General features: G+C 40.1%; 1 protein-coding gene across 1 annotated transcript in view; it reads left to right on the forward strand.

Annotated features, from left to right (window-relative positions):
- CENPI (centromere protein I) overlaps nt 1–13,217 on the forward strand; it is a 96,684-nt gene extending 83,467 nt beyond the window's left edge. Inside the window, exons 20-21 of the mRNA XM_075538601.1 lie at nt 4,258–4,299; nt 6,713–13,217. Coding sequence (XP_075394716.1) covers nt 4,258–4,299; nt 6,713–6,847 — 177 coding nt within the window. The 3' untranslated portion in view covers nt 6,848–13,217. The remainder of the gene's footprint in view (nt 1–4,257; nt 4,300–6,712) is intronic.
- The last annotated feature ends 299 nt before the right edge of the window (nt 13,218–13,516 follow it).

Raw genomic sequence — 13,516 nt, forward strand, 5'->3', positions numbered from 1 at the left:
AATATAGTCTTTCCAACAGAAAAGTGGCTGGAGGGAGACGTCGGACAGATATAACAAAAAACAATAATATATAAAATATCAAGGGTTCATGAGGGGGGAGAGAGGGTGGGAGAAATGAACTGATGCCAGGGGCTTATGTGGAGAACAAATATTTTGAGAATGATGAGGGTAATGAAAGTACAAATGTGTTTTATACAATTGATGTATGTATGGATTGTGATAAGAGTTGTATGATCCCCCAATAAAATGATTTTTTTAAAAAAAGAATACAGTCCTTCATAGTTCTTTGTGATTATCCTTTTAATGTCCTTAGGGTCTGTTGGGATTCCCCCTGTTTTGTCCCTCATCCAGGCTATTGATGCTCCTTCCTTTACTTGATTAGGTTCACCAGTAGTCTTTCAATTCTGTTGATCCTTTCATAGAACCAGCTTTTTGCTGAATTCATTTTTTGCATCGTTCTTTTGTCTTTCAACTGGTTTAACTGCCCTGGTTTTTCCATTTTATTTTCTTTAACTATTGGAGGGGTTGCTCTGTTGACTCTGTTGTAGTTTCTAGAGGTTTTGTGATAACATATCAGTCATAAGCTTCTCTTCTTTTTTCATAGATGCATTTATTGATATCAAGCTACCTCTGATAGCTACCTTTACAGTATCCAATAAGTTTTGATACGTTTCATTCTTGTTTTCATTAGTTTCAAGAAACGTCCTAACCTCTTTTCTAATCTGGGTCAGTAACCGTTCTTGTCGCAGATCTTTGTTCATCCTACAATTTTTTACCCTCTCTTTTCTGGTTGTCCTTTTATAAATCCAGTTGCCCAGTTGTATTGTTTAGCTGTATAGCCTCCTTGCTGAGCTTCTTTCCCAGTGATCTATCTTTCTCTGATAGTGGTGTATTAAAGTGACTTACTATTATTGTTGAATCTGTGATTTCTTTTTTCATCTTTTGAATAGTTTGACGAATTTCACTACTCCATTGTTGGGGTGTAAATGTTCAATATGCTTGCTGGTTCCTGGTTTACTGATCCTTTTAAGTATTATATAGTGCCCTTCCTTGTCTGTCTTTATGGTTTAAACCTTGAGGTCAATTTTGTCAGAGATTAGGTTTGCCACCCCTACTTTGAAGTTACCATGTGCCTGGTATACTTTCTGCCAGCCATTTATTTTTAGTTTATTTTGTCCATGCACTTACGATGTGTTTCTTGCAGGCAGCACATTGTTGGGTTATGTTTTTTTAGCCAATCCTCCAGCCTTTTTCTTTTAATATATGAATGGAGGACATTGGAATGCAGAGTTATTATCTGTGGATTCATTGCTGTCATCTTGTGCCTTTGTTTTGAGTGTTTTCCTACCTCCCTTCATATCAGTGTGCTGTGTTTGTGTGGGGGACTTCATTCTTGTCTTCTTTTCCCTGAGGCCATTATATTGGTAATTTTTGTCTGCACATTGACTTCCGGATGGAGTTAGACTGTATGGTCCTGCTTTTGCTTGGTGGATGTTGGTCCTCTGACCATAGTGAGTTGGCCAGTATATTCCATAGGGTTGGGTGTCTTGCTGTATATTCTTTGAGTTTTTCCTTGTCCTGGAAAACCCTTATCTCCCCATCTATCTTAACAGATAATTTGACAGGGTAGAGGATGCTTGGGCAGGCAATTTTTTTCTTTCAGCTTTTGGGAGATGGTGCTCCACTCTCTCCCCCTTTTCATGGTTTCTGCTGATAGGTATAAGCATATTCTTACCTGAACTCCCTTGTATGTGACCGTGTTTCTTTCTCTCTCTGCTCTTAAATTTTTTCTTTTTCCTCAACGTTGGATATTTTGACTACTATATGTCTTGATGAGTTCGTCACGGGATTACATCTAATTGGTGTCCTCTCTGCTTCTTGTATGAGTGTTTGATTCTCATTCATTAAGGTCGGAAAGTTTGCTTCCAGAAATTCCTTCACTGTTTTAGTTGTCGACTTTTTTTGTGTCCTGCTCCAGTAGACCAATTATTTGAATATTATTCCTCTTCATAGTATCTATCACTAATCTCAGATTATCTTTTGCCTCTCTTTTTATCCTGTTTGTCTGTGTTTCTCATTTACTGAGGTCTGCCTGAGTGTCTTTGAGATCACTGATATGGTTCTCTGCCTCCTCTAGTCTAAACGTAAAATCTGCAGTTTTGTGTTAGCTTCTGCTACCTCATCCATTAGCGACTGTATGTCCCTTTGGTGCATGGACTTCATCCCCTTTATCATTGAGTTCATCCCTTCAATTGAGGACTTCATTTCTTTTCTCATTGCATCCTTTTTCTGCGTTGGTTCCCTCAACTCCTGTATTACTGCAAGCAGCCTTATGAACATTTCTTTTGGTGACAGATCCGTGCCTGATTCTTCTATGAGCATCATTAACTCTGCTATTGTGTTTTGTCTCTGGATTTTTAGTTGAGAGTGATGTCGTTTGCTGATGCTTCCTTAACCCTTCTGTGGAGGTGGACTCCCTGTTTCTGGGAGACCAGGGGGCCCTGAGCTCTTTCTTTGTGTTACTGATAAGGGTGCTTTTGGGGAGCTTCCTGTGGCCTACTATAGAGGTGGGTTCCATGGTGATTCAGTGGCCAACAGTGGTGAGTTTCAGTGACTGGAGTGGGGCAGAGCCTGAATGTATGCCCTTGGGCTGCTTTGAACTGGGTTGTCAGGCCATGATTAGCAGCCTTTTTCTTGTTTAATTTTTTTTTTCTTTTGTAAAAAAGCTGACTTTATTAAGGTATTATTTATATATAAAAGTATACTCACTGAAAGTATATAATTCAAGTGCATTTATGTTGGGGGTGATTTGTCTTGGTTCAATAGCTGCAGAAGAGCTGTAAGTTCTTTTTCTTGTTTAATTTTTAATTTGTTTTCTTTTTTTAAGATGCATTATAGAAGGCAAAAATGAGGGAGAGCTCACTGCCAGGGGATGGGGTGTAATAACCCCACTGTCCTGGTGCAGGTGCCTGGGGAGGGCCTCCGCAGTGAGTGGGGTAACAAAATAGGTGTGGGGGCATCCGTCGCATCCGTGGGTGGGAAGCGTAATGCTATATGTGCAAGATGCCCCATGTGCAACGATAAGGCTGAGGCGGCCATGGTGATGGATATTGACCAGGATGGGGTCTGAGGTAGTGTGTCTGGGAAGCCCTTGTGCCCTGATTGCTTATCCCCTGGGCTCTGAAGCCAGGCTATGTGTGGGGAATGAATGTTTGCTCTTTGGACCAAGGATGCACTCCCCCCTGCACCTTGTGGACATGGGATGCTAGGGAAATGCTGAGCCAGTATGGGCATGAGCAGTGCCAGTGGGAGTGGGGATGGAGCGGCTGTTGGGGGAGGGAGCACAACGTAGTGCACAGGGACGGAGGGGGGAAATGAGGAGCTGATGCCAGGGGACTCAAGTAGAAAGAAAATGTTTTGGGGGGAAAAATGCCAACAAATATACAGATGTGTTTGACAAAATGGATATATATATATATATATGGATTGTGATAAGAGCTGTAAGAGCCCCCAATAAAATAAAATAATTACCTTCTTAAGTCTGTTTATGTTTATCTTTTTATGTTTCTATAGTAACCATATAGGATTAAACAGCCGCCTACCTCTAAGATGGCTCTTTTAATCATAAAAATTCAGAGTGCTGAAAAAGCACTGTGTTATACTTACTTTAATAAGAAATGGTTTTGTAGTGGTAAAAACAAAAGTGTTTCTTAGGCTCGATGGCTCTTAGATTCAAAGAAATAAAATAGGGGATACTTAAAGTCAGGGAATAGATAGTATTCCCTAGATCTGAGTTTGCATACAGACTTACACAGTTTTATAGAATATAGTATATCTACAGACTGCCTTATGTAGACGACTTCCTCATCTTTCAAGATTCAAAGGGTCATATTTCTATAAAAAGCCTTCTCTAAAACCTCTCCCCAACCTATTGGCTAAGTTTACAATTTTTCAAAATTAAGTCCTGATAAATTGGAGTTAACTTTATCTACTGTGTTTGTTAAATGTCAAAATGGTGTTAACTTTATCTACTGTGAGTGTATTTCCTCACTGCTTGGGCTTCTAGGGAGAAAAGTGTGGAGAGTTTTAGTGAGTGCCTATTCAAAGGCATGTATGAGTATTAGTAAGAGTAGAACTTAACAAATGAATCAGACAATGAATTGTCATTTTATTTTCGGTGATTCCTACTAACCAAATATTTCCATCCCCATATCTCTCCTATAACCCGTACCTCCTCCCTTTTATGTTTGTCTTAAGGATCGGCCAGAAGCAAGGAGTATAAAAGTACGCTCTATTCAGGTAAATAATCATACTTTTATCATGTTCTGGGATTTAATGTGGCTTAATTTTGGTAAAATAATAGACACTTTTACTGTTTTCCAATTCTTAAGTAAGCTGCTTCTACAAAGTCCAAGTGAAGTGTTTACATTACGAATTCATTCCAGTAACTTTTATGTGTATTAATTGGCTCATACCATCTAGAGCAGTGATTCTCAACCTTCCTAATGCCATGACCCATTAATATAATTCCTGATATTGTGGTGACCCCCAACCATAAAATTATTTTTGTTGCTACTTCATAACTATTTTTTTCTATTTTTATGAATCGGATGACCCCTGTGAAAGGTTCATTCAACTCCCAAAGGGGTCGTGACCCACAGGTTGAGAACCAGTGATCTAGTGTCTTTAGAATATAATTATTTATTGTTGGGTCTTGATGTAATGGCCACACATCAACTCTTTTTACAGTAGTTGCATCTGTACGAAGTGTCTGTAATGAGACTGCTTTAATAAAACTATACAAAACTATCTCATTATTGTAGAAACTCCAGTTTTATAAATACTTGATATGAGCAGTAATAGAATATCTACTTCTATGTCATATTTTGTTTGTGTTGAGAATATACTCAGAAAATCATAACACCAATTCAACAATGTCTATATGTACAAACTCATCAACATTGATTGCATTCTTCAAGTTGTTCAGCCATTCTCACTTGTCTTTCTGAATTATTTATTTCTTCCCTATTAATATAAATTTACTGCCCCCAAAGATTGTGATAATCATGAACTGTCCACAATACTTTGTTCATTTGGTCCGCTAAAAAGTTTTGGCAATATACAACGTAGCAGGGAGGAATTACTAAACCCTAATGAAGGCTGAACATGATGGTGGGACAAAAGGAAAGTAAAAACAAAATAGAGGAAAGGACCAGGAGGCAAAGGACATTTATAAAGGCCTAAATATAGGCATGTGTACATGTCTATATTTAGGCCTATATTTAGGCCTTTATAAATGTCCTTTGCCTCCTGGTCCTTATATATAAATGAGAGGGGAATAGGATTATGTACTCATATCTGTATGTTAAGAATTAAGGTTGCAGATGGACATTGGGCCTTGACTCAAGTACTCCCTCAACACAGGAACGCTTTGTTCTAACACTTTGACATTCTGTGATGCTCACTTTCCCAACACATTCACTGAAGACAAAGAGGGTGCATAAACAAATGTGAAGGAAGCAGATGGCACCCGGGTATCAAAAGATATAGCACCTGGGGTCTTAAAGGCTTGAAGATAAGCAAGTGGCCATTTAGCTGAGAAGCAACAAAGCCCACATGGAAGCAGCACACCAGCCTGTGTGATCACAAGGCGTCGATGGGATCAGGTGTCAGGCATCTAAGACCCAGAATAAAACCACACACAAGGTGAATGGGGGGAGGGGTGTCATGGAGTAGAGACCCAATGCCCATCTGTAGACAATTGGACATCCCCTCACGGAGGGGTCACAGGGAAGAGATGAGCCAGTCGGTGCAGTATAGCACCGATGAAACACACAAGTTTCCTCTAGCTCTTTGATGCTTCCTTCACCCCACTAGCATGACCTCAAGTCTACCTTACAAATCACATTAGACCAGAACAGGCACACTGCTACAGATAAGAGCCCGCAACACAGGGAATCCAGGATAGAAAAACCCATCAGGGCCAACAATGAGATTAGAGCTAGCATGAGGATTAGGGGAGGGTGGGGGAGAAAGGGGAAATCGATCACAAGGATCGATCTAGAACCCCTTCCCAGGGGCACAAACAACGGAAAGGTGGTGGATGGGCGACAGAAGACTATGTAAGATATGGAAAAAGTAATCTATAACTTATTAAGGGTTTGTGAGGGAGTCAGGCGGGGGAAGAAATGGGGAGCTAATATAGGACTCAAGTGGGAAGGGAATGTTTTGAAAATTATGATGGCATCATATCTGCGAATGTGCTTAACACACTGGATGAATGTTGGGATTGTGATAAGAGATGTAAGAAACCCCAATAAAAGTATTTAAAAAAAGGTTTGCCAATATAATCAAAGGGATGTTTAACCCTTTGACTTTGAGTACTTTTTTGGTATAAACATTCCTTTGTGATTGAGTGCCCATTATGAACCTGTCCCCTCTGAGTAAACACTTGGTGAGTATCTCTAGGATGGTCTGAACTGTTCATAGGTAAAAACTGTAGATATACATTTTGACTGCTAACCCAAAGGTCGGCAGTTCGAATCCACCAGCTGCTCCTCGGAAGACAGATGTTGCAGTCTGCTTCCCTAAAGATTTACAGCCTTGAAACTCTACAGAGCAGTTCTACTCTGGCCTAAAGGGTCCTTACAAAGAAATAAAGGAGGTGGAAAATTAGCATAATAAAATAAGTTTTCCTTTTCTGTGCCTGCAGGGAAAGAAATGGAACTGGTATGTGGACTATTTATTTTCAGAGGGATTGCAAGGCCTGAAACTTTTCGTAAAAAATAGTATTCGTCCTTCGACCAGGAACAAAAATCCTAATGATGAACGTGAAATGTTGACATAGACAAACAGCATACAAGACTGAATTCCATCTTTGGTGTTACAGTGGCCACATTTGACTCAAGTTGGTTTCAGTATTGTGTCTTGTCAACAGATTGCATCCTACAGGAATATTTGGACTAGTCCTCCTTTCACCCGCGGCCCAGGAGAGCCTTGGTGTGACTAGCTTTTGTTTTTCAGAAATTTGATTTCTTGGCTCACTAATGAAAAGTCACCTCATCATCACAAGGCTCTGCCTTCCACCCAATTATGTATAAGGAGACATGTGTTATGTGGTAGAATTTTTCATAGTCTTGTAAGCCGCTATGTGAAGAGTACAGGTAATAGTGGTAATTGACCCAGAGACATACACATGCGAACAATCTGCTCAATCAGGGAAGCATTTTGTGCCGGTCACTTTTTCAGTTCTCTTCTCTTGGGAGTGACAGCACTAGCAACAATGAAACATATACAACTCTAAAGTCTGGCTCTAAGTGTAACATCGCTGCTGGAGCCTTCATTGGTAGCACTCTGGTGAAATGAAGAAGGGGAGAGGGCTGTGGAGGCAATCAGGACATTCCCGACTTTATAAAATGACTATCTTTTGGTTGTGTTACACATTTGTGTATATATGTACAGTTTTAAAATGTTCAGGCCCAAATAAAACTGAACTCTAAATTTCCTGAGTAATTCTGAAGCTTCCCTTTTATTTCAAAAGAGCTAGAACACATTGCGGCAGGTTTAATATAATTTTATTTCACTAGATAGCTTGTTCCTGGATAGCTTTCCTTTTGAGAAAATGGCATGGGATTGGGGCACATCTGACTTCCCCTGGCTACCCAAAGGAAAATCAACTCCTTAGCCCAAGGCTAATTATCGTAAGACAGAGATCACACACTTTTCTACCCTCCATCCTCCTTTACCCTCTCTTGACACGAACCATCCCTCCCTCAGCACTCTACTTCCCTGCTGGGTTCAATCATTACCTCACAGTCCCAGTGCCGGCCTGCTCTGCCTCATGGTCTTTGGTGCTGATTCTCGCTATGCATCCTGATCTCGGAGTGGTTCTTCTGCTCTGCTTGCTCTGTCTTGATGCTGTGACCTCTACTGCCTCTGCCAGTTCCAAAAGGGACCTTGTACACGATCCATTGGTGCCTCTTCTTTCGTCACGGTCATAGGATTCTCTTTGTGAGGTGACTCAGTTATATATCCAGTGGAAGAGCAGAACCCACTATTCCCCTCTGTTGGTGTTTTACGCACCGTATTTGCATGATCTCGCTCAATCACTTGGTGAGAGTTTTAAAGACATGAGTAGAAGAACCATACCAAGTAATTGCATTTCACCACACCCTTTATAATAGATTCATGTCATTTACAAAAACCACGTTGAATTTCTTTGTGTTTGAGGAACACATGGGTTTGGTTCTTGTCCCTCCCCCCCCCCCAGCAGAGCTTATTCCCTGGGCATTATCAAGAGAAAGCAGATGTTGGAGAAGGACACCATGCGTGCTACAGCAATTCTACTGTTCCATAAAGTCCCAATGAATTCAAATCTGCTTCACACAGCAGGGGGTATAGACACTGACAATATGGCTTGTAACAACTTGAGAAGCATTTATTCAACAAAGCCCAGAGAACTCAATAGTGGGAGGCCATAGGGATGCACCCATCCCCTCCATCCGACTCCGTGTTATGGAAGAGCTATTCCAATGAACTTTCCACCGAAGTGGCAGCTCCCAACACCCCCAGATGCTGCTCCACAATACAGAAGTCAAAAAGGGGGTCAGAGTAAGCTGAAAAACTGGCAACATCCTGGAAAGGATTGGACTATATTTGGTTATAGAGAAATTTTTGTCTGCAGGACATTGCCAAAAACAATAATCAGCTAGCAATCAGTGGAGGCCGAGAACACCATTCCGAAGTTTCAGAGAGAGACCAGAGAAAGGGACAAGAGAGGCCTTGCTAGTTGTTTTCAGGAACAACTGGAAAACTACTGAACAATTAGTCCCTGATTACAAGGCAGGAGTCCCCCCCCCAAAAAAAAAACAAAAAACTAATACCAAACTCATTGCCATTGAGTCATTTCCGTGACCCTGTAAGACAGAGTAGAACTGCCCTCATGTTTTCTAGACTACAAATCTTTACCAGGGTAGACAACTTATGTCTTTATCCCACAAGGAGTCTTTGGGTGGTGCAAATGATTAGCAAGTTGGTTGCTAACTGGAAAGGTGGATTCAGATGAGTCCACCTGGACATGCCACTGAAGAAAAGTTTGGCAATCTGCTTCTGAAAAATCCGCCACTGAAATACCTATATAGCGTAGTTGCACTATGAAACCCTGTAGATAACCCTATGTATCTCCAGGGTTACCAGGAGTGAAATTGACTCAGTAAGAACAGATAAATGGAGGACAACCTTATCAACTACATAAAGTACTGAGCCCTAGGAAGCCAGGTTTAAAGATTAAAAACAAAAACTATCAAGTAAAATGTCAATTAAGTCCATATAGAAGAAGCACACTAGCCTGTGTGAGCCAAGGATTGTAAATAATAAAATTCAAACTTTAAAGAGAGGGAATGGTGTCAGATCTTAAATTGTGAGTCCGTTTGGCAGAAAGCTATGGATGACAGTGGAAGCCCAAAATCCATGTGCAGGGTTCCCACATGGATGAAGCCTCCAGTGACTCCCCTCTGACCGTAGCTGCGGGATGTGACGAGCCTTGTTAGCAGACAGAGAGCACTGTAAAGTTGATTGTGGCAGATATAGTTTGGTTGGAATGTAATATTTGATCTCCCTTTTTACCCATTCTAAAATGTTTTCATTAATGAAAACAGCCTATAGAATCCGAGAAAATATTTGGTAAACCTAAATCTGAGAGGCATTTAACATCCAGGATAGATGCAGGAAAGTCCAACAGTGTTTCTACTAGGGTTCTAGTTCATACAAGTATGAGTTCATTCCAAATGATGAATGTGTTTAAATATGTTTCTGAGATCAGTGCATGACTGAAGACCAGTTCTCTCAGTAAAATATACAATCAAAACTGACTTCTGAGAGGGTCTGCTGAGCCTCAAAAAAAAAAAAAGAGAGAAGTCAGCTGAGGTTATACCAACTGGGTTTGGGGGCTCCAAAGGCATGATCTTGGTAAATTTTCTGAAGGCACAAGACTATCAAGAAAGCTTATTAGAAAGGTCTAAGAAAATTTAAAATTGCATGGATAAGGAAAAAGGCCAAAAATGTTAGTGCTGAGGATTTTTTCCCCTATTATGACAGTGTACCTGCTTGTTCTTCAAGGGTAGCAAGGGCTGTCCTAGAAGAATTTCATTAGGAACCGTACTCTATCCACCTTGAAGCCCTGATCTTCCCACTCAGGATTCTTTCTCAAAATGCAAAGACCATCTCACAAGCATGCAATTTGAGCCCTTCAGGGTGGCCCAAACTGCCATTTTGACGTGATAATAAAACAGAATTCTTTGAAAAGAGTTACAGATGAAAACACTGTCTAAGGAACTGTATAGACCTAAGAGTATATGTTGAGAAACAATGCTGTCACATTTTGATCTTTTTTTTTTCATTTTACTGTTTATTTTTTTAAAACATTTTATTAGGGGCTCATACAACTCTTATCACAATCCATACATATACATACATCAATTGTATAAAGCACATCCGTACATTCTTTGCCCTAATCATTTTCAAAGCATTTGCTCTCCACTTAAGCCCTTTGCATCAGGTCCTCTTTTTTTCCCCTCCCTCCCCACTCGCCCCTCCCTCAAGAGCCCTTGATAATTTATAGATTGTTATTTTGTCATATCTTGCCCTATCCGGACATTTTGATCATTTTTATTAGGTTATTTTATAGCAATACTTTTTGACTTACCCTCGAATAAAGAACTCAAAGCTCAAAAAGACAAACAGCCCAATCAAAACATTGGCAAACACATGACAGACATTGCTACACAGACAACAAATGGCCACTCAAGGGCATAAAAAGATGATCAATGACTTAAGTCATCAGTGAAAGGCAAATCACCACCGCAATTGAACTAGCACTTTACACACCCTAGTTTTACTGTTATCAGAAAAGCAAAATAATAGTTGATCCTTACTATGAAATAAAATTTAAAGCCCAAAATTAATAGAAACAGGTATAAAGATGAACGAGTCAAACTGTCAAAAATATGATAAACACACCTTGCAACAGAATCTCAAAAAATAAGGAGAAAATTTACATAATAGAATGGATAAATTGATAATTTAATCATAATAGTTGAAGACTTTAGTATTATTCTAATTTCAACAATGCAGTGAACCATTAGAGACAAGGTAAGAATGTTGAAAACTTTAAAAACACTATCAAATAGGCCTACTAACAAGCACAGAGGACATTCCACTTATGAAATGGAATTACTTTGCGTGTGCGTGTATAATTATTTATCATATGGCTCTTTTATTCATTGTCTTTTTAGTTCCCACTTAATGACCTGGTGGGCGCATGCAAATAAGGTATAGAGGACTCTCACTCGGTAACTTGGTCACTTGTGCCATTCAGCTTGGTATAAAATTGAGCCGTCTCAGAAACAGGAAGAGCAATCCTATGACCTTCAAGAACAGCCACCATCATGGCACATGAGAGCCCTGCCTGAAATGGTGGAGATCAGAAGACAGCAGCAGTGCTCCTAGCCCATAGAATATGTAAAGGCTTTGGGCAGGAGTCTGGCTTGCAAAGCAGAGTAGGGTACCCTTTGGACATTTATCATCACTAGAGATTTGTAACCTTTGATCAAGGGATTGTGTAGCTGAGAGAAGATGTGCTAGCTGACATGACAGAAAAGACATGGACAAGAGAACAGCATCCTTAATGTTGTCTTTTCCTGACTTGTGGTAATCGAATATTGATTTCACTAATGAACCCCTCCATGAGTGTATATTGTCTGTGAGTTCTATATGGCCATTGCAATGGATTATTAAACCCAGCCAAGAAGTAGAGTGTTGTGGGAGGGATGTTTGCTGTCAGAATAGGGTAAAGCGGAGGGTAAGGAATAAGGGCATATGTGACATGCGATATAGGAATCATGACTGAGCAGGTGTGCAATTGGATTCTCAATTCATGCATGTGATCACTTAAAATGGTACTTAGCGTATTAGCACTTGATGGATTTTAGCTCATTGTTATTGTTATTTTGCTACCACGAGGTGCTAATATGGAGAGTGCAATAAGCTGTCGTTGTTCCTGCATCCACTTAGTCTAAAAAGAATATTTTGCTGGCAGTAGCAGTAGTTGGTAGACTCCGCTTTCCTTGGAATGGGTACAAATTTGAATCTCTTCCAGTTGGTCAACCAGGTATCTTTCAAATTTCTTGGCATAGACAAGTGAGCACATCAGCACCGTATCTGTTTGTTGAAATACATAAATTGATAGCAATTCCTGGAAACTTGTTTTTCACTAATGCTTTCAGTGCAGCTTGGGATTTCTTCCAATACCATTGGTTCTACCCTGAAGTGAGTTATCAATTACCGTATATACTGCTGTATAAGCGAGTTTTTCAGCACAAAAAATGTGCTGAAAAACTGGGGTTCAGCTTATACACGGGTCAGTGGTACCCCAGCGAGGTGTAACATCTTGCTGTCTCCCCCCCCCCCCCCAGGTAAAGGGATGAGCGCCCATTATCTCGTGGGTGATTGCCGTTTCTCTGCTGTTCATTCAAAGCCCTGCTGACACTACAGGGCTTTGAATGTTTACTCACATCTAACCAATCAGAGCTGTCCTATGACGTGTTCCTTTGAATAAGCCTTTTAAAGACCATGTGCGAAGGATGTGGCATGAATGGATGTCATCTGGTCAAGCCCGACTAACAAAAGGAGGAAATCTCATGAAGCCTGACATAGAGTTAATAGCAAAGTGGGTTCGAGATGCATGGGAAGACATTCCAGAAGACATGGTGCGGCGTGCCTTCCAGAAATGTAGCATTAGTAATGCTATGGATGACAGTGAAGACTGTGCTTTGAATAAAAATGACAGCAATGATGGTGATGACGGCGATCTCAGTGAGGACAGCGTCTATGATGACCTCACACCAGCTGAAGCTCTGCATTGGGATACAGATGATGAGGAGTCCAATTTTGAAGGATTTTAACTCTTTGTATTTTAGCTTGGTTGCTGATTGAGCTCAGGGAATAGTACTCTTAAGATATCATTGTTGATACCTTATTGTTTTTGTTGAACCTATTTTACACTTACTGTGCTGGTTTACTAATGTTAAATGATTTGTTGTCCTTTTACTTACGCTTTTTATTTAAAATAAATATTTAATTACATTACCCCACTGATGTCTCAATTTTTAGTAATTTTATTTTCCTTTGTATTGATTATTGAAACTCACCAATAGCTTCTGCATTTTCCACCCTAGGCTTATACTCGAGTCAATCAGTTTTTCTGGTTTCCCAGGTACCTCGGCTTATACGTGGGTCAGCTTATATTCGAGTGTATACGGTAATTCTTTTTCTTTCAGTAACTCTGTATTCCTTCCATCTATTTATGCTTCCTACATCGTTCAAAGCCAATAGAATCCATAACATTTCAACTCAGCCTTGATTTTTTTCCCTTCCATTCTTTCAGCTTAAGAAATGCTGAGCACATCCTACCTTTTTTTTTTTTTCATTCAACCTGTATGCTGAGCAAATCAAGAAGCTG

Source organism: Tenrec ecaudatus, chromosome X (assembly GCF_050624435.1).
Source record: "Tenrec ecaudatus isolate mTenEca1 chromosome X, mTenEca1.hap1, whole genome shotgun sequence".
Classification (NCBI taxonomy): Eukaryota; Metazoa; Chordata; class Mammalia; order Afrosoricida; family Tenrecidae; genus Tenrec; species Tenrec ecaudatus.